At 37.5% G+C, this 22850-nt stretch overlaps 1 protein-coding gene across 14 annotated transcripts; it reads right to left on the bottom strand.

Moving 5' to 3' along the window:
- Nucleotides 1-722: 722 nt before the first annotated feature.
- znf740a (zinc finger protein 740a) lies at nucleotides 723-22850 on the bottom strand. 14 transcript variants are annotated; one of them, XM_053315265.1, is made up of 21 exons: nucleotides 22640-22850; nucleotides 19682-19850; nucleotides 19302-19484; nucleotides 18920-19066; nucleotides 18118-18238; nucleotides 17785-17868; nucleotides 15785-15868; nucleotides 14325-14408; nucleotides 13740-13823; nucleotides 13224-13307; nucleotides 12166-12249; nucleotides 11364-11447; nucleotides 9471-9554; nucleotides 9036-9119; nucleotides 8592-8675; nucleotides 8080-8163; nucleotides 6960-7043; nucleotides 6557-6640; nucleotides 4870-4953; nucleotides 4327-4445; nucleotides 723-4172 (listed from the first exon to the last, which is right to left on the bottom strand). In XM_053315265.1, exons 2-21 carry the CDS (start codon nucleotides 19724-19726, stop codon nucleotides 3999-4001), a joined length of 1965 nt encoding a protein of 654 aa, XP_053171240.1. In that variant the 5' UTR covers nucleotides 19727-19850; nucleotides 22640-22850; the 3' UTR covers nucleotides 723-3998. The 14 variants fall into 14 exon arrangements, with proteins under 14 accessions (XP_053171240.1, XP_053171241.1, XP_053171248.1 ...); XM_053315266.1 differs by having other exon boundaries at nucleotides 18950-19066; XM_053315273.1 differs by lacking the exon at nucleotides 4870-4953.

The raw sequence follows: 22850 nt of genomic DNA, 5'->3' as shown, positions 1-22850 counted from the left end.
CAGATCCTGTGGCACTGAAGTAGTTGTCAGTTTTCTGTTGTATTTTTAATCTTTCTTGGTTCACATTTTAACTGTTGTATCTTCATGGATTAATTTGTTTGAAGTGAATGAACTTGTTTCAGGGCCCTGGGGCAAAAATATTCTGTTGGGCACCAGCTGTCCACCAACCTCTCCTGCTCTCTGTGCAACGTGTAGTGCATCAAACTACCAAAACCAGTTGACTTGTAGTGAAGTTTGGGTTTTTGGTGTCTGTGGGATTACAGGGCATTTCCCCATTTACTTGGTTGGTAATCCAGCATTGGAGCTCTTCAAGTGTGTTTTATCATCTATCACTACCTGTGGTGCTCATTCATGTGATGATTATGATCCACCCATATTCTTTTGAATCCACAAACATCCTGATACACTAATTCATCCATCTAATGTTATCCTGTTCAATTTTGGACAGCACTGTTGTGTAAAGTAAAGCTAAAAGGGAACATCAGCCGACCTGGTTAGCATAAATTTAAAATGAGGGTCCTCTTATTTGTGAGTGGTTCATGTGTCTGAAATGGAATGGCATTAGTACAGTGAATAACTTAAAAAACTACTTGATAATACCAAAACCTTGACAAATAAGACATGACAGTCACTCACTCAATCATGCTGTTCTTAACATTTTTACCCAAGTGTGTGAAATCAAAATCATCAGTTAAGTCAACACATCCAGTAAGCACAAAAAGTCCTTTACAAATTCTTTTATTTCAGCATAATAGTAAGAAGCCTCTCCTCTGATTTTCATACAGTTGAAACTAATTGGATCACAAGGGTACATATTAGTTAGCCCATTTTACAATAATCATTGTAACATTTTTTAGGAAGTTATTCTTATGCACTCATTTTCCTACACAAAATAATCAATATCAAGATCCTATTTTAACTGAGGACCATAACTCTGCATGCAAGACTAATAAAGAAAACAACTAATCTGTGATAGCTACTGTTATGCTGTTGTTCATCTAATACCATTATCAATATAATTTACTACAAATACCAGGGACTTTGTATAAGAAAGAAAACATTTTCTTGTGGTACTACTGCCTCTAATGTCAAAATTACCGAACATACTGGGCTCTCAACTGTACTGATCCAAACTGTTATGTCCGCCTTCTCTGTCAAGTTTGAGGAGAAATAGGCTTTGTCTAAAACCTAGTACAGTCTGAAGGGAAAAAAAAATCTGTATCTCTTTTTTTCTTCCTTTCACTCCAGTGTTTACAATTTCATCAGAATAAAAAAAAAGGTCCTTGAAACAATCATCAAAAATGTGATGAGAAATTCTCAGACAAATTAAATCATTTTGATCTGTCTGGGAAAAAAAAAAAAAAAAAAAATTAAAAATGACACCTCAATCTTATCAACAAATGATCTGAGGCTCAAGGATTCTATTGCATTTTAACAATGAGATTGATAATACTAAAAACAATACATGACAAAAAGGTATTAACAAGTGACGTCCACTATATACTGTATTGCCCTTTAGCCATTTTTAGTTATGTGCTCGTGCCAGCAGTGTCCCTTCCGCAGATTTTGGAATAGTGTTTCCAGAGCAAATTAATGCATTTCTCAAACTTGTCCCTTTGCTGCCACTGAGTTTTCTTATATTCAATCGAGTCGCTTAAATATGAATGCAATCTCCGTGCACAGTTGAACTGACACACAATTTTGTCTGAATATCAAAGGATCATTTTAAGGAGGCTTCCCATTAACTAGCAATCTGAACATGAACATCCTAACAATGAGACCAAATACTACACTCTGAGATTCCACACATCTAAACCTTAAATCTAAGGTTGATGTGGATCTTTAAATAATAATAAAAAAAAATGTAGTCCCCAAAAAACACCACTGATGGTGTCAGTCATTATATACACCTACATAGCTGTGGCATCTAATAGCTGTCTATTATGTACATGAATGTTTGACCATGTAGACTAAACCTCCCACCAGCACTGACATTTCTCAGTTAAACATTATGAAAAGACCCATCACTTGCTCACCAAGTCACAGAAAGGATCAAGTTTGAGAAATGACTCCATGGGCACCAAAGAGGCCACGATTAAACGGCTCTTTGCTACCTGACAGTCAAAAGACTTTCCCCACAGTACGATCAGAGTTCATCATAGGTAAAAGAAATCGTTCGTTACAATATCGTTTAGTACTACAATGATTATTTGTGTATCCGCACTTACTTAAGGCTAAACCCAATGACATGACAGACATCCATTATACACACCAACCACATAATATTTGGATAAAAAGGCAATCGTTAGTGTGTAGCAGAGTCAAGCAAGTGTTGAGTCTACTGTGTGGCCTGCGACCGGCCAAAGCACTGCAGAGGACCGTCAAAACTCCTATGGGCTCCTTAAGGATTATATGTTGTGTTACACCGTTATCAGCAACAATGACTCAAAATATTCATCAAAGGACCACCTCTTTTGACAGGAGAAAACATTAGTCTGAAGCAGTCAACATTCTGTAACCATGACAGCTTTGAGGGGAAAAATACCGTGATGATGAAAAGCTGTCTTGTCTTAGTAAATACATCTGATCCACAATAATAAACAGTTGAAAAAAAAGGCAAAAAAAGAAGAAAAAAAAAGAAATACACTAAGGCCACAAGATTTTGTATACCCCCACTGATCTCACCATGTGAGAAATCTGTACAAACATAATAGGACTTCGAGTGGCCAACCTGCACTACTTTAGACCACGATCTATAAACACAGCTGGAGAGAGAGAGTTGTCTGCTGTAGTACTGGAGATCACTGTATACACATGGTTTACAGCTGCACTTACAATAGCAGGACTCTACAGGAGGAGTTGCTCAGGCCGTTATCCTGTGCCATTTCCTGAGTGATCATCGGCATGTCACACACGACACAGAACACGAGATACACAGGTGATACTCCTGTGACCCGACCCTTCATGTCTGACATGAGTCAGCTGCAGGCGGCACTATGATCATTCACTTATTGGAAGTCCTGGTTTACAATTATGAAGCACTGTTTGATATTACTTTTTTAAAATCAACACCCACAAAGTTACTCAGGATTCCACTGGATTCAACAGTGGCAACAGACTGAACCCAATTCTAATTTCTGCTTTCTTTTTGGCCCATTTTGTGGATAAAAAAAAAATTACCTCTCAAGTCCCATGGTAAAACAATAATAAACATTTTGAATTATTTACAGAGTAAGCATTAAAACTGTACCTCCTGTGCTGTTAAAGTCAGAAAACGCATCTTGTTCAAATTATATTTGGACCAGATGCAGCTTACCAATAAAGAGTGAAATGTCTGAATTACTGACTAGAAGTCAACATCATGGGAAAGTTCACCACAGGTAAAATGTCAGGTTGGTGCTTCCATGGTAAACATTATGTTAGCTGCAATGGCAAACAAGATCTGGTCCACATGAGATATCAAGAGTGGTTTCCTTACTTTACCTGAAAGGAAAGTTCAGTTTTATTCATTTTGACCTAAGTGGCAATGCTTCTGAAACAAAATGGGCCAAATAAGGAAAAAAGCTCAAATGTTTTTCCTCACCACTGTATCCCATTTTTTGCCAAGAAGTCAGGATAAACAACACCCACTGCCCTTCCCGAGTACCACCAAATGCAGATATATTTGAACAACAATAAAAACTTTTTTTTTTTTTTTTTTGCAAAAAAATCTAACAGATTAAGTACAAAACCACTGGACCACTGTTCATCACAGAAAAGTCTCGTCTTTAAAAAAAAAAAAAAAAAAAAAAAAAAAAAAACGTAGGGGGAAAGGAAACACAGTAAGAAGTCAACAAAACAAAAACACAAATGTCCCTCTGTCATTAGTAATCCCAAGACTGGAGCTGCAAGATCAGTCTGTGTTAGAGTGTGGAGCCACTCAGCACAGAGCTGAGGTGAAGAAACCCTGTGGCTTGTCCCGTCACTGGCGGTGTTATGGATGTGGGTATGGTGGAATGTCAGACCGCCAGTCGACCTGGAGGGGGATGCATGGGACTCCAGGTTGGTGGTGCGGGCGGGGGTTCTTGGGGATATGGGCGCGGTTCGCAGCACGGCTGGTTCTCTACTTTCGCTACGCTGCGACCCTGGCACAACCGCCGATGCCGCAAGAGCCGGTCTGTTCGTGAAAAGTTCTTTTAAAAAGACACAAATTTGATATTGTTAGTAACTTGTCTGAAAGTAAATCTGTATTTACAATACTGTAAGTGTCATGAAAGTTTAAACAATGAATGAACACCTGATGAATTACATTAAGGTCCCTTTGCTCTGTTCAAAATCCATACATACCTGCTGGCACCGTTCACACTGGTATGGCTTCTCCCCACTATGGACACGCTTGTGTCTCTCAAGGTGGTAGCGCTGGATAAACCTCATATCACACATGTCACAAGCAAATGGCTTCTCTCCTAAAAAAGCACACAAATACAGTCAATGCATCAATTTTAGCTGTTTGTACCAATAAACAGTGTGCAGTTTTTACTTAGTACTCTTTCTTTTAGGATTTAATTTCCAACACTTTTAAAAAGTTGGAAAAAACTGCCCTATCTACACATTATTAACTATTTCAAATGGTAGTTTCAGCATCTGAATATTGATATTCTAAAAGGCCTCGTCATCAACTCATTATGTGTAGATCAGAGTGGAATTTCTCATTTTCATGGCCCAGATCTACGCAACAAAGTGGCCCCAAAAACGGGGGTTATTTTTTGAGGCTGGTTCAACATCCCATCAAATGACTTGACAATCCAAACTCGAGTTTGTTGTGACCCCGATGTGTTGCAAGCGCCAGAGCCTTTCTCACTGGTAAGGGTACGGTAAAGGAACGCATACCCGTATGAGTGAGGCTGTGTCTCTCCAGGTGGTTACGCTGAATAAACCTCATGTCACACATGGAACAAGCATACGGCTTCACCCCTACACACACAGAGCAATATATTAGCCCTACCCGCCACAAGTGCAAGAAATACATCTTTCAAGCTTACGGTGACACTAGGACTAAAATAATGGCAGAGATAATAACTAATACATTCTGACTATGTAATGTGCATTTCCTATGGCAGAAAATAATGTTGAAATATTCAGACATGCAACTAAGTCAATAAGTTAAACTTAAAATAAAGCTGAGTCAGGTTTTTATAATATAGTATGCAGCTAAATATGTCTAGTTTCAAAAAAACAAAAAGTGTCAGATTATCATGTAATCACGTTTTTTTCTGAATAAACATTAGTAACATTGGCACTTAACACTGCAAAAACACTATTGCATCCTCTCACCTTTACTTACATTATACCTACATTTACACTACAAAAACAGCAAAATAAAATAAACAGTTAATGGTAACTGACATTTATTTCCTTCATGGATTTGAGTTTGGACCAACTTTTAGTTTTCCACTAACTAGTTTTTTTTAATACTGTAAAACCAAGATTCTACTAGACTTTCATTAGTAGTTTTCTAGTTGCCAAGATGCAATTAAATACAATAGATAAAAATGTGGGCTGGTTATTGGAGAGTTTGATGTTGTTTGGAAGTTCTGTGTTTGTCAGTCAAAACACTTCAATGGCCCAGACTAAAAGCCAATTTATATTTCTTATGTCTGTGTGGCCAATAGTTTGCATGCCACGAGGGTCCAAGCAAACCCCTCTACAGACCAAAATTAACTGACTGTTTTAAGCTTCAAGTATGGTTGGGTTTCAAAAACCCACTCATGTAAAAATATATGGGAACAGTGGACTTGCTTAGATTTGTGTTTCAATTCAACTCATCAGATTTCAGAAAGCGAGGTTTGAAGCAACAGGACTGTCTGTTACGAAACACTATTTTTTTTTTAACCTATTAAATCATTTACGCACTGAAAGAGTGATTTTTATTCTTTGTTTTTGATCATTTTCCATTTTCTTGCTAAGAATTACAACCAAAGTAACTGAGTGTGATTCATAAATCAGAACTAGAAGCAGAAACATTCATATTACACAAAGGCAAAATACTGAATCTTGCACCTCTACACTATAACTCATTAACTGCCCTCCAGTATTACTGGTGGTCATAGCAAAAATTAATTTAAATGACTATATACAAAAAACATGCAGGAACTTCAGTCCTGCAGGTGTGCTGAACAACAAACTGCATCTATCCAAACAGAGCCAGTCTGAATTAAAACCTGAACATTGGCCCTTTGTATTCCCACTAACACTATCTGGATCAGGTTGACAGACATGGTCTCTGCGGCTATTTGCTTGCCACACATTAGCCTCACACAAGAGGTTCTTGCTATCTTATGGAGGGAAACAATTTTAGGCTAAATAACCTGGTTCTATTAACAGTTTCATAAATGTAAAGTGGTTTATTAGCAAGTACTGGTGATTTAAATTACAGGCAGTAATTAACCTGAGCATCTACCTACACAGATTGTGTTCAAACTGTTTTTGTAATCATACAAGTGTCCCTCATCTTTGCACAATAAAGAGTAAATGGTGATCTATGAAATGTGAGAAGGGCAGGTGCACGGACCCATACCCGTATGAGTGAGGCTGTGTCTTGCCAGGTGGTAGCGCTGAACAAACCTCATGTCACACATGGTGCAAGCAAAAGGTTTCACACCTAAATGCAGAGCATCAATATATTATTTTCAGGACTTTTATATTTTTGTATCACAATCCATCAATCAGTAATTTTACATTTATTTACAATTGATGGGTTGTTAACCACGTTTCATCTTCTCTTTAAGCAGTACGCATGCTCATTTTTAATCTGAATCCAATTAAGAAAACATCAAATCCACAATTTAACACATGACATGAGCTGATGATGTCACAGTCCTGTATTTCTTTACACTGAATGACTTGCTTTAATAATCTCTAACATAATATTTAAGTACAGTCTGATCTCAATAACATGGGTAAGGTGGGCGGACGCATACCCATATGAGTGAGGCTGTGTCTCGCCAGGTGGTAGCGCTGAAAAAACCTCTTGTCACACATGGTGCAAGCATAAGGTTTCACACCTAAATGCAAAGTAGCAATATTATATTACTGTACCTCAGTTTCCATTCTTTACGAATACATCCCTAAGCTATTAGTTACACATTTGCCAATTCATGCAAAATCAAAACTTTTGTTTAAAATATTTTCTTTGTAATGCCTTGTAATGTCATTTTTTTAACATTAAAATAACAAGAGTGATTTACAGCTAAACTGATAATAGAGACTAGGAAACCATGTTAACTTCATATTGACATTTCCCTTAAACATATCAGGCATAGCTGCCAATTCATGCATCAACAAAAAAAAGACACTGTCTAAAAATATCCTTTCTGTAACGGTTATAGACAAAAATACTAAACATGATCTGAGATTACACTGATCAACTGACCTTAAACATTACAAAGACATAATTATGATGACCATAACAGTCAGGGAGTACTGCAGCAAACTATTTTACTATTACTAATGTCAGTTTATTGAGTAAGACTAACATTATATTATTAATTGAAACTTTTTCTGCTTTATCTGTTTTTATGAATGACATGAAGATAACAGACATGTACAGTTTATATACCAGAGGATTTTATAACTAGAGATCATGTTATTATTGTTACAATAATAATAATAATAATAATAATAATAATAATAATAATAGTTAGCATTATAAAAGAGAGACATATTATTGTTCAAATGTAGTAATTGTAGAGTTTTAAAATCACAGGATTAGGCCAAATGCATTTACATTGCTGTTTTTATAGTGCCTTTTAGTTAAATGTCATCAAAAATGGTGCAAAATGTTTTAGAAGGCGTCAACTATTATAAGCAAATTGCCTTAACCTCCTAATTGTTACAGAATCATTAATTCAAACATTGTTACAGAAACATTACACAAATAGAAAATATTTTACTTAAAGGTTTTACACACACAAAGTAATTTGGCTATCTCTTAAGCAAGACATCTGTGTTGATACTGTTTTTGCTGCTGATCTTAGCACAATAGGGACTATGTAATGATGATCTACAATATATGAGAAGGGCAGGTGCACTGACGCATACCCGTATGAGTGAGGCTGTGTCTCGCCAGGTGGTAACGCTGAACAAACCTCATGTCACACATGGTACAAGCAAAAGGTTTCACACCTAAACGCAGAGCATTATAGTATTACTTTCACACTTTTGTTTGTGTTCACAATCCATCAATAAGCAATATAGTTCAAACATCTGTTCAGAATTGATGGGTTGTTAACCACTTGTTTTTTTTATTGTTTTGGAATTTCCTTTAAAAGATATAAATACTTCTTTTTAATGGTTGTTATTTTCCAAATCAAATAAGGAAATACATCAAACTGCGTTAACCAATTCTCAAATCCACAACTAAACACATCACATGAGCTGATGATGTTGCAGTCCTGCATTTCTTTACATATAGACCTGCTTTAATGTTGTGTGTACACACATAATACAAGATAGGGTGGAACTGCCTAACATGATCATTTCTGACCCTGTATCTGATGCAATGTAAGTACAGTCTGATCTCAATAACATGGGTAAGGTGGGCGGACGCATACCCATATGAGTGAGGCTGTGTCTCGCCAGGTGGTAGCGCTGAAAAAACCTCTTGTCACACATGGTGCAAGCATAAGGTTTCACACCTAAATGCAAAGTAGCAATATTATATTACTTTGCTTCATTTTCCAATTTTGTTTAGGAGAAAAAAAAAAAAACTTAGCTATTGGTTATTAACCACACATTTACCAATTCATGCAAAAAACAAAACTTTTGTTTCAGGTATTTCTTTCGCTGGGTTGTAGATACCAACAAATATCAAAAACAACAAAAGAATGATTCACGGTTATCCTGCTCAACTCATAATACAGACCAGGAAACCAAAACTTCACATTGACATTTCCCTTAAATATAAAAAAGGCTTATGTCTGAAGTGAGCTAACAAAATTAAATGTGCACTTGGTTTCTAACATTGAATGTAATGGGCACGGTGCACGGACCCATACCCGTATGAGTGAGGCTGTGTCTCGCCAGGTGGTAACGCTGAAAAAACTTCATGTCACACATGGTGCAAGCAAAAGGTTTCACACCTAAACGCAGAGCATCAAGAGCGTTATTTTTGTCTATACTCCAACTTCATAACTGAAGAATACTAATCTGGTCTAAATTGATATCTGTGGTTAATAACCAATGTCATACCCTAACATTAATTACAATATGATTGAATAAGATGCTTATTTCAAGTTACAATATTCTCAGAGGGTTTTTAAAATCCACTTAAAATCACATGAGCTGATGATGTCATCTAATGGCTATCACACTTAATATTAATCTCATCCATCAGAATTGTGTATGAATACATGATATTTAGCACTACATCAAGCATACAGATGTTGCAGCACCCTAATCTTGTGACTGGGTTAAGATTGGCAGACGCATACCCATATGAGTGAGGCTGTGTCTCGCCAGGTGGTAGCGCTGAAAAAACCTCTTGTCACACATGGTGCAAGCGTACGGCTTCACCCCTATACACACAAAGTACCAACTTTAGCGTTAAAAAAAAAAAAAAAACTCAACTGCCGAAAATGATCGACATTAAACTTTACTAATTGCTTAGTAAAGTTTGCACTCATCAGCGCTTTGTTTGCCTTCAAAATACATCTACTAATCCAATTGGAGATGATGTTTTCACATCAGAATGAAGCTAGACTATAATTACTACTAGTCTACGGCCAATGTCCAAATTGAAAATTGACAGACAATGAAAATATCCCGAACGCAAAAGTCTTCAAACCTAAAAACTTACCAAAATGAGCAGTCAATTGAGCCAAAATTGGGGTCCTTAATGGACACATTACAACTAGCACGCACAATGCCAATACAAGTTTGTGTTTGCGTACAGATTTTCTGAATAGATTTGTTAAGCCAAAAACATGAATTTTGTCACGCTGATCGCAGAAGTTAGACAATTTTAGGCAGTTGGTAAACAACTATACACAATGTATTAAAAGTTGACATTGATTTACAGATAAATTCTCATTTATAGTAAATGAAAATATTCAGGAAAACATGCTAGAAAACCTAGCTTGTGAATGAATATAAAAGTTAATATAACATGATCTCTGCTCCCATTCAAATTTAAAAGCTGTACTAAAAATAGGACACGTGTACACAAAACCTGTTTTTAAGAACAATGCAAGTAAACTATTCATAAAAGAGGATTATATTTCACTTCCTCACCATTACTTTGAATGTGAAATGACAATGACTGAGCTCTGTGAACTCTCAGCTCTACAGTTACAAAAGTTCGTTTACAAAATGTAAACTACATGTCCCATTCACATCGACTGAGACAGGCCACATTACACACATGTTCACATTAATTCAGAATTTGAGAATAATTTCCACAGCTGTTACAAAGTGAACAGGACTGAAGAAAGCCTTGAACTGATCTACTGTAGGCAGCCACATTCATGCAGCTGCACTTCGCTGACAAAGTTTTAAAATTTCTTGCATTTTTTAAATTCTATGCGATCGCTTTGGAGCTGACACTGTGTGAACTTCTCCAACACAGCTTTTATGATGAATTACAATGTGACATTTCCAGATGGGGGGGAACAGCCTGTTTTACTCAGTTTGACTTAGATCACACCAATATTCTCTCCTATATATCACAGAAGAGAAAAAAGAATTTATTGCTAGTTATGGTTGAGTCTGATGCTACAGACACTAGCCAAATTATATTAAACCATTTCATATATATATATATATATATATATCATATTTTTGAGAATCATTTAAATTTGATTTTTGGAAATACAACTAGATGATGAATGAATATTTCTGCAACAATGTGCATTACAAAAGTGAACATATAGTTAATTTTTTTTGGAAGCCCATTTCTTCACTATATGCAGCTACTAGTCTGAAGCGGAATTTCTTTTTAAGCTGAGCTAATTCAAATACGCAAAGGAAGTCTGATGAGGAAACCTATCAAAACTAGAGTTTTGTTTTTGACGTCTAAAAGCTAAAACATTTACAGTTAAACACATTAATAAAACTACAAACCAAAACAAGCTGTTGATATCTTTGCTTCATGTTCATAATTATGTCATTTCATATGCAAAGTCTGAGAGGGAACTATCACTGTATGAAGTATCATTATGCAAATGCTTATGAAGCTCCTTTTAGATGCTACATGAAACATTATCTCTTGGTAATATAGTGACAGAAAGCAATACAAACTCGAGTTTGAAGCAGCCATGAAAACATTAATTTGGGGCACATGCATGACCGCAGTAAAGGAGCAAGATGGTCAAATAATGAAGACATACCCGTATGAGTAAGACTGTGTCTCTCCAGTTGGTAACGTTGTATAAACCTCATGTCACACATGGTACAAGCATACGGTTTCACCCCTAAACAGAGCACAAGAAAGTTAGATGTATTTCAACACACTTATGAAGTGAACACCACAATTCAAAAAAATAATGAAATACTTGAAGTTGTTTATAATAGCATGCTTCATTAAGACAGAGACACAAAAAAGAGTTTAAGGACCTGCAGACATCAATAGTTATAGTGCATTATTTATTAAGGAGAAACAGTGCTGAGAGAAGGGACTTTGGACCCCATTTAGTAATATTTAGTCATCCTGCAAACTGTTAGTGGTATTGAAAAAAAAGACCCATTTCAGAGTCACACTATGTTGACAATGCGCTGTTTTACTTTTCAGACAGGCAACGCATTCTTGTATTTTCCTGATTACATTTTGGGAAATGTAGCCTCTTCTTATTTACATTTTAGACTATTGATGCCTGCATTTAAACACTTTTTAGTGTAATGTACCTTTCATTGAATATGTAATATAGTACTCAACAATACGCATGCAATAGTACCATTACAGTGTTAATCACAAAACAAGGTAACTGACAGAAAGAGTCACTTTTTCAGTGGACAGTTTTCCAACAAAGCCTAAAAATTATATTAAACATGTTTATTTAGATGGGGAAATTCACCATCAATGGTATAATGAAGGTATTGAATATAGAGGGACTTATCAATGAAAAAGATCATGAGCAGGTTGTTCATAGAAAAGGTTTTATAGTGAAAGGGGAACAATTAATTCAAGCATACCAGTATGAGTGAGGCTGTGTCTTGCCAAATGGTAACGCTGGAAGAATCTCATGTCACACATGGAGCAAGCGTATGGCTTCACCCCTAAATGCATACAGTACCAAACTTTAGAAAAGTGTTCTCATGAACTATATACACAGCATATGTCATTTTAGAGAGTGTTTTGTCATTACAAGACCCCTTATATTGTCATGCCTAACTGGTAGGGCTGGGCGATATGGACAAAATCAAATATCACAATATTTTGAACAAATACCTTGATATCGATATTGCAAAGATATTGAATACTGGCGCTTCTACAAAACATTTACACAATGAGATTTTTTATAAATAACCATCAGTAATGTGTATATAATGACTAAGTGGATAAAGACAAATAATAGAACAGCTGTTACAGTGTGATAAGTTCAGAAAATGACTTTTAAACCAGGACCACACTAACACCGGATCCTGACATACAGTGACGACGTGAGCGAGAAAAAGTGGTTAAAATGCATGAGTTTTCATTCAGCCTTTCCTGACATGAGCGACATCGCCCACCCCTCAAAAAAAATTAAAAAAAATCGCTCGCTCTGTCTCTATCTGGACGAAATTTCACAGCCGTGTCCCGACCCTAAACACTTCTTATTGGTTGAAAAATACACGCTGCTTCCCGTTGACAGGCTAGCTAGCCCCTCAATAATTTGATTGGTTTGGAATATACTTGCGATAAAATCGTCACGCTGCATATCAGGACAGTTTCGCGCGAGATTTCATTGCCAGTTCACTCACTCACTGTATGTCAGGATGCTGTGTTATGCTATATCGCAATATTCACAATCAAAGATAATATCTAGTCTTATTTCACAATATCAATACAATATCGATATATTGCCCAGCCCTACTTACTAATCACTATAAATACAGAAATGTATCAGGTCAAGCCTATAAACAATTAGCAAATACAATGAAACAAATTACACCAGAAAATAAAATCCCATAAGTAGGCTATGCCTATAGACCAAAACTCTACAGTCCCTGGTAGTGTCAGATGAGAGGGATTTAAGTAAAACTTATACCCGTATGGGTGAGAGTGTGTCTTGCCAGGTGGTATCTCTGGAAAAATCTCATGTCACACATGGAGCAAGCATATGGCTTCACCCCTGCACACACAGAGCAAAATATTTTGTAAAAAACAACACAATGAACTGAACAGGACACACTCACTTATATCATGTATCCAGACATGCCAAAAGAAGTGGTACCAGTATGATGTCACACTAAATGCATGAAGCTACCATTTTCTAGTCTGTCAATATACATAAAGAAGGGACTTAATGAAAACATTACAAAAGCCAAAAAAGTCTTCAGACTAAATTCAAGTTGTAATGATCTAATGGAGGCTAAGAAATGCTAGCCAAAGATACTATTATACAGAGTTAAAACAAAGACAGTAAGGCACTCCTCCAAAGTGCACCAACAATTATTAATATGTTTAAAGCCAGACTCAAATCATTCTACAAACAAGGAAAATTCAAACTCCACTAAACCGGGTATATGGGGCTCAAAAGTAGCAAAGAAGGGTGAACCCGTACCCGTGTGAGTGAGGCTGTGTCTTGCCAAGTGGTAGCGTTGGAAAAATCTCATGTCACACATGGAGCAAGCGTATGGCTTCACCCCTACACACATAAAAAGTATATAAATATTAGCTAGAAACAGAAAAGAAAATACAACACATAACCATCAACTCTTCCCTTACAATAGCTCTTCTTATGCTTCTACACATAATCCCCTCATCTCAAATGCTTGTTTTACAGTACACGATTATGTGTATTGTGACCACGAGTGGGTAATTTCAGTCACATAAAAAAAGGTATCTTGTAAAATTAGGACTAATGAAAGAGATAACTGCACAGAACGAAGTAGAGCATTCAGCAGGGGAAAAGCTGAAGTTTCGGTTTCCCACTATATATGCATGTATTCACATCAAGAGTTTAATATTTTACTGTCCTAACACATGTCTGGATACATCTTATTATTTGCTAATATGTTGGGTTAACATATTTGAAGATGGTTGCCAATTTTGATACCTAAAACCTCTGTTTATACAGCTGTGAGTTCAAAGTTAAGGCACTTCTAAAAAACCACTACCTAATGAGCTAGGGTAAGCAGACGCATACCAGTATGAGTGAGGCTGTGTCTTGCCAGATGGTAACGTTGGAAGAACCTCATGTCACACATGGAGCAAGCGTACGGCTTCACCCCTACATACACAAAGTATCAACATATTAGCTAAGACGTTGCTTTAGCATCAAAGGGAAGCATCATTCACAGTCATTAAATCACTGGGACCTGGCAGACAGTTCACATTCCAATTAAAACTTCATGCGAAGGGATTTGTTTTCACTTCTAATTGGAAAAAGTGTCTTCTGTCATGGGGAGCATTAGTTTTCGGATATTCTGGAGTACATCATGAAAGAAAAACAGCAACAGGATACAAGCCAAGCATGTTTAAAACAGGACAAAATACAAGTCAGCAGCAAGAGAGCAAAGAGAGATGTCTGAGACAGTGATAACACTGACCAGCTGAAGCAGACACATTAGCGCACCATTTATGTGATGGTTTTTGACATTTCTCAGCATGTTGGTTGCAGCTTACTGTTAAACTGAATTTGGTTAAATTTCTATGCAACACACTCATTCAATTTATGGTGGCATGAAAGTGTGTGTTGCTTTCAAGCACTCCAAAGTGATGATCTGTCTCAGAATTTGAAAAGCTTACAATCCAATTGCCGCCATAAGCTTACAGCAGAAACATCTGTTAAAGCAGCTGTGCAACTTCTTAAATTAAAAAGCCAGACAATTACAGAGTTGTGCAGCCATTAATCTGCATGTAAAATAGGTGTGGACATCAAAGGACTATTCCCATAATATACCATGGCCTCGGGCAATCAGCTACGACTAGGCAGGAGGGAATTAACACAAACTGTGCCTGGCTATAAAGCTTTAAATAATTACAGAGTTATTTCTATTTAGTTCTGTTAAAGTCATGCACATCCAGGTTTTACAAACACCGAAGTTCACCGAAGTTCCTACAAAATCACATTGTCTTGCCCTTGCATTATGACCAATCTCCCCCATTTCTTAACTGTAGCTGTGAAACAATTTAAAAATTCCCCTCAAGGTCCTGAACCATCACGGTAAATGCATTATTAATTACCTCATGATGAATCTCCATTAATACATGAATGGATATGACTTATATACACAATAATGCAACTGAAACTTTGTTTTAACTCTTAAGCTCTGCTTGTTCAGTATGTAGAAGCAGAAATAACAATTTGATCGGAAAATATAATATAAAAAGGAAAAATAAAGAATGTGTAAATGTTGGTAATTTTGGCAATGGTACAAAAGGGATAATACACTTTGATGGGTCCACAAGAGTAATTCCAAATCAACTCCTGAGGGACTTTTTGTTTGTGCATATATGACCGCTTGTATGCTGTTTGTTTGTTTGTATATGAGGCCTTACTGTAAATGTTTTTGTTCTTCTTTTAAGAAAATTCCTGCTCTTAACTAGACAACCTGATCAAATAAACTTCTTAACTTGAATTGGGTATGGTAAAAGGACGCATACCCGTATGAGTGAGTCTGTGTCTCTCCAGGTGGTAACGCTGGAAAAACCTCATGTCACACATGGAACAAGCGTACGGCTTCACCCCTACACACACAGAGCATAAAATTATTAGCTATTCAGTCTATCAAATAAGGTCAAATTAGAGACATAATATATATTGTAAAATGTACTATGGTTAAAACAGACGGAACAGATGCAGTGTGGCCACAAGGAGCAACTGCTTACTCAATCTTAAAGGATATGACATACATATATGTATGAATCAATAGAGTTGGGTAAAATTGGTCAACATTATTTCACTACTGATGTGCTTCTTTTTTTGAAAACTAGAAGCAGTAATTACTTAATAAAACGATGATGTTAGAGGTTGACTTACCCACAGTGCATACTTCTTAAACAATGAAAAACAAAGAATTTTGTGTGAAAAGGTGCAACGCAAATATGGACACTATGGAAATATTTTTCAATAAGGACCTTACTTCCATTTTATACAAACATAGTCCTTTGATGTCCATGCAGTTATTGACACTAGTAAATTAATAATTAAATAAAAATGATTAAAAAAAATCTGACATGTTTTGTGTGGCCTGTGCAGTGAGGCACCACATGAATACACTGGGGTCCAAAAGCCTTGAGTCCTTTTCAAGTCCACTATCAAGAATTCTTGCTTACAGAACTGTTTGTTTTCATCATCAAGAAAGTCTTATTTAGGCTACATTATTTAGTGTTGACACAAATTACAAGCTTATGATCACAAAAATAAAAAAAAACATTATCTGTCACATTTTCTCATATTTCATTTACATATTAAGCACAAGGATTCCCTTTAATATGTAGTGAGAACTGTTTTACAGAGAATACCACATGCTGACAAAAATGAACATTCCCCATTTGTCACTACTGCTTGTGCTTCAACTTTGAGTTTCAATTTAAGCATATTTTCTGTTAAGGGGATGCCAAAAATTGAGGAGCCAAATAATGTGATGGCAAAGAGTCTCTGATGTGGTAATCAGTGTCTCATCTGACAGCAGCTAAACTGAAGTTCAGGGCTGCAGGCTAGAAACATTTCTCAGAGGTCAAACCAAGATCAGGCAGACTTTAAGACATTGAATCTTGGAGGGTGAAGAGGCATTGTTGCTCTGACATCTACAAGTTGAGGTTCACATCTACTGAACTTCTAACCACACCCATCATCATATTTGGTGGTCAGGTGTTGTCTGCTGTCATTTCAACCACAACCAGATGTGATGTAGGGTTAACCAACAGTGCACAGTGTGCAGAAAGCAATGCACCAACTGCTAGATGGCAGCGCATGTGGGATTAGGTGGTTGTTATGAGTCTTTAAAGCAGTCACACTTTGTGAAGACAAGTGTATCGAGCTTACGTCTTTACAGGACCCAGCAGCATTTACAACAACACAAAACCAAATGAACAAAAAAAACCTATTTCACTTGTCAATAGAAACAGTTTTAGGATAAAACAAGTCACTATGATGGGCCAAAAACAGGCATGGGTTAAACAATCACCACTACACAGCTGAAGACAAAAAGAATTTGCAGTAAGAAAGCTTAAGACAGTCACTAGAGAGGCTAATTTCTCACTTCACAGTCACCAGAGCTCAACCACACTGAACAGAGATCATTTGCAAAGGTAGGACTGTGACTTCAACATCTTTGGTGTCTTCATAAATAGCTGAAATAATGTGGTATATGACCATCATACATAGTGAAACAAGAGTTTTTAATAGTGGACTTGGGACTACTGGACCGCACTGTATTACATCGCCTTCAGTAATTTTCTTGGTGTTGGGGGGACCAATATTTATTTAAGACAAATACTGTGCTTTATATTTTGGGCTGAACAGATTTTGGGGGGTGGCTTTGTTGGAAATTACTGTCCAGAGACAAAATGAACCCTAAGCATCTGTCCATTGATTCAAGTGTCAAGACTACAGAGGTAGTCAGATTTATGTAATATGGGTACGGTTAGAGGACGCATACCCGTGTGAATGAGGCTGTGTCTCTCCAGGTGGTAACGCTGAATAAACCTCATGTCACATACGGCACAAGCATACGGCTTCTCCCCTAAACCGAAGAGCACCAGTTTTAGTTCAAGTCCCCACAGATACCACCAATTAGCTGTGAGGCAAAAGCTATTACCAAACAAGATTTTTAAGCAGGCCATTGCAAAACCTTACAGTTGCTGCACACTCCTAAATTCAGTCCAACTCAAGCTTTCAGAGCCTCTTTCAACAAATGATTTATGTAATCAGGCATTAAAAGCTGTTTTTTGGCTTTACTGTGAACTAAGGTTGTTCCAAGCACGACCCATACCTGTGTGAATGAGGATATGTCTCTTCAGGTGGTATCCGCTCCTAAATGCGCCGTAACAGTGATCACAAATAAAATTTTTCTGCACTTTGGATGATGGACCGTTCTCATCTCCACCTGTGCCCTAAGGTGGACAGTAAAGAATAAACCGTTCAACATTTGTTAAAATGCCAACTCAATGGTGCACCAGCTGTATATACCAAGACACCAATGCATTTTACCAATGAAACAATGACACAATCTTGTCACACATACCCACCCACGATTGCTCAGAATCCATTAAATGTAAATAACTCCCCTTATATTTCAGTAAATTAAAAATATATGATTTCCATTAGACCAAATGTAATAGTTTCATGTATATTTTTAATTGTTTACCACGTCTAAAACCAAATTATCTTTGGTATGTATATGGAGGGCATAACAGTTTGTCTTTTAACTGAATGTAATTAACATTTGAATTGAGAAATACCCCACAATCCCTGACTATGGCCTAATGCCCTCATGTTACTGCTCCCCTGTATGCACACAACTGCAGTTATTGTGCTCCGCTCCGCTTTGCTCCGCTCCCCTCCCCCTCTTTCCTCTCTAGAGATCCTCCACCCCCTCCACATCTTCCCTGAGCTCCTCCCCCCACCCCCACACAAACAAAATGTGCAGACATGAAAGCTCTGAGTGAGGCACACTTAAATAAAGTTAAATGCCTTCAGAAAAACATGTGCAAGCCACTTAAGACACATTTTCTGTATTGCAGAAAAAGGTACATGCACAGACCATTCCCCATTTAGCAATCACAGCCACTAACCTTCCCTCCCCTTCCCTCTTGATCTCTCACTTTACAGGGCGTTACTGATTTCCTGTTCTTTTTTTTCTGCTGCATGTCCTCGTTGGCCCTCATCTCCTTCTCGTCCAGCAGGCGGGGAGCTTGGAATTCACCTTCCTTCCGGATAAGCTGAAGAGCAAGAAAAAACCCCTAAGTATTTCAGATTATTTACCACTAAGATTAAAATAAAGTATCTGAACAAGACATGCCTAAAACAAAGTGATAAATGTACTCCTTTGTTTAAGTTAATTATTCCACTCAATTTTTCAATTTCTTAAAAGACAAGGGGTTTTTGCCCATGACAATACTCAAAACATCTAAAACAATGAAATTTGTATTCTACATTTCCAATGTGGGTCCTAACCAGAGGTGGACAGCTCATTCCAGACGGGAGGATCATATGGCTCTGGGGAGCACGGTCAGGTCCGTCTCTCTGCTGTGGTCCATGGCCAAGTGGCGCCATCATTTTTTTGGGTGGAGCGGCCATGGAGCTGGCCTGCATCAGGGCCATACTGGAGAGAACAGCCTCGCAGCCAAGCAGACCCGCCTAGGAGGATAGACAGTTATAATTTAAGAATAGTTAACTAATGAAAACACATTTAACAGAAAACAGGCTGGAATTTGAATTGATTTGCATCTAAGACATGGCAGAACAGCCAAGCTAGTCATCAACGACAACATCCTGAGTGACACAAGACTCCAAATAAAGTTATTTGTAACCATTTTGGTGTTTTTAAAACAAACCCATTTCATATGGTCGCGGACTGAGCTGCTGGGCAGATGTGACATTGCTGTGGTAACGGTGTATGTGAGCGCAGGGACAGGGGTGGGGACAAGGTCATCCAGAGATCCGTCAGTCAGGATGGTCGGGCTGGTGGGAAGCCACACCCACCTCACTCATCTAGCATTAAAACTGAGGAAGAGGAGGATGTGGATGAAACAGACAAACATTAAATTACAACAGCATCACTGGCTGCCTGTTGTTTTTTCACATCACAAAACATGAAACTCACATTCTCTTTATGTCAGGAGTTGTGTGCATTTTGTTCCTAGATATGTCAGTATACTCACAATAATAACTGTAACTGACTAAGACATATTCATACAGTACATTTATCTTGAAACTTAGCATAGTTTTTCTTTTTTGGGGTTACTATACTTCACCAAGACAGCAATTAATGGACTTGCGCTATTATCTTCTTCCTTCTACATAATCCCGATACATAAAACCCTAACTTCAAGGTACCAGTATCAGTGCAATGTATACTAAGGCTGGGCAACACGCACTAAACAAAATCAAATTAAACTATCAGACCTTCTTCCAATATACATATAAACATGTTATCTTTTAAGATGGAAAACCTTTCATTACCTGCCTAATTTAACAGCAGTTTAACTGTTTACGGTGTAGTCAGACTTCCTTTAAAGTATTTTAGCACATATGTACCTGTCTTTTATGAAGCTCACCCAAACCTCTGAGCTCTAGCTTTTGTCCACTATTGTAACTCTTATACACCTACAATGATTTGTGCATAAAACGTGAAGTAGATGGAAGCACAAACTAAATTATATGGAACTCAATAAGTGGGATTGAACAATCTGGAAACAATCAGAGTTTAGGCATACCAAATTAAATGGTGTTTTTACTAGGCCTACATTCACTAGGTCTAAATAACAACTCTTCAACAAATGCTTGCACTGTAGTGGGCTAGGCCCATTGCTACACCCTATAGTAAACTTTGCATACAGTGTTTTGCGTAAGTGTTTTGTATGACTTGAGAAAAACAAGTTGAAACATGAAGATGCGAAGGGACTGTACAGAAAATTAGCAAAAGTGAGCTTCACAACATCCAACTTATGTAATTGCAACTCCCTTAAATACAGAACAAATTCAACAACATACATAATACAGGCAAGAACGGACACGTTTTCTTCATGTAAACTTAAATCTGATGAGTCAGTCAAAACAAAACAAAAAACTGGTTAAACATACAGTAGACGCTGGTATGCATGCTGCCATCAATTGTTTTCACTGTTTTAAATGACTAGTTATAAAGGTTGTGGTTTAAGTGAGACAAAGACATGTAGTTATGATGACATTTAGGAGGTACGAAACAATACAACAGCTTTGACAAATAATCAGCTTTGAAAGAACAAGAATGCAGCTAAATATAATGCAGTGTGAGAAAACAAATAATATGGAGGGAGTAGTTATAATGTTGTTGGTTTTTAATTCTCTTTCTGATGTTTTCATGGACGCTGAAGAAAAGCCATACTTTCTGGTAAGGTAAAAATCATAACAGCATTCACATTGTGCTGCAAAACTTTTAGAAAAGGTTCTATCTCCTAATGTTTACTCTTCTACTAACTGTGTTGAAAATAGAATTGAAGTAGAATATCTCTTAGTGAATATAGCAATTACACACTTATTGTTAATGGTTAATACAAAAGCTTCCATGGCCGCAACTAACAATTGTTTTCACTATCGAGTAATCTGTTCGCTATTTTGTCGAATAATGTCTTGCTCGGTCGGGGGGAGAAAAAAAAATCAGAGATGAGGAAAAACGTCAATCACTGTTCCCCCACAGTGACGTCCTCAAATGTGTTGTTTTATCCACAACTCGGATATTCAGCTTACTAGCATAAAAGAAGGTTACTCGACTAATCGTTGCAGCTCTAAAAGCTAACATTTAATATGTCGGCTGTAGACTGAACATGTATCATATGTACCCCCTCTTGGCCTGGGCCCTTGATAAAGCTGGTGCATTAAATCGTAGGTTTGGCATTTTCACCGTTATCTTGGGTTATTGTGAGGAGGCCTTAATGTGCGCAAAGAAACATTGCTCAAATTTTAGCGATGCGAAAGAACAAGGTAGCTTTTTCCATTACTTACGTCCGTTTTTGAGTCGTTTGTTAAGTTTCCCCTCACCGTGGTACAGTTTAACAGCTTGTGGGCCTCCGTAAAAGTTAAGGGTGGCCAGATGGAGGCAGAAACATACTTAAAAGGCTTCCAGTGCTATTCGCCATTAGCGTTGGTTAGCTGACTAGCCCTTGCTAAGAAAACGCTAACACTGGCTAACGCACATTACAGGACTACAGTGCTTTTTGTTGGATACCGTCGATATAGTTACCAACAGAAAAGTCACTACACTAAGATAATGTTATTTGGAGGCCAAATGTGAATTTCCTCGGCGTTGACTGAGCTGGCCTTCGCACTGCCAACCGACCTAACGTTAGTTGTGCTGATGTTGAACAAGCTAACAGCGGCTAGCAGCTAGCTTTTCGCTGGCGCCCACTGTAATGTTAAAAATTGAACTTTTTTTTTCATTCCACTTGGTCATTGGTTTGATACAGTATATACCAAAAACTATCATCTCTCAATCTTGAGCACTGGATAAACGATTCTTTTCAGTGTGATAATCATGTGAACACAATAGCTGAAGTCGTTCAAGACGAGATTGGGCGATAAAGACATTCGTGATGGCCGTCGTATCGAGAGCCTCCCCCTCCCGTTAGCCAGCTAGCAGTGGCTAACACTGACGCTGTAATATCAACTAAATCCCTCCGCAGTCTTGTCCGCTGTGTGTTTGCGTGTTTTTTTTGTTGTTGTTTTTTTTACAAAAACGAAATAGCAAGCCGCCGAGTGCACAATCAAAATCCACAAAGCATCGGAGGAAGAAATGAAAAGACGTGTATATCTACCTTCAGCTTCTCGTCCGTCGTTTTCGAGACCGTCTAGTTTACAAACACAGGAAACGCCACAGGATGTAACCCACTCCCCCACACAGCAGCACAGCCTCCTCCAGCGAAGAAAAAAGGCTCATCTTCTTCAACCAGATCCCCGTGTACACGCACTTCTGCACGAAAGAGCACACTACACCTGTTTTTTATCCATTTTATATAGCATAGTGGA

This window comes from Scomber japonicus, chromosome 3 (genome assembly GCF_027409825.1).
Source record: "Scomber japonicus isolate fScoJap1 chromosome 3, fScoJap1.pri, whole genome shotgun sequence".
Classification (NCBI taxonomy): domain Eukaryota; kingdom Metazoa; phylum Chordata; class Actinopteri; order Scombriformes; family Scombridae; genus Scomber; species Scomber japonicus.
Note: the sequence above shows the minus strand (reverse complement) of the source record. Positions and strands in the feature narration are given on the sequence as shown.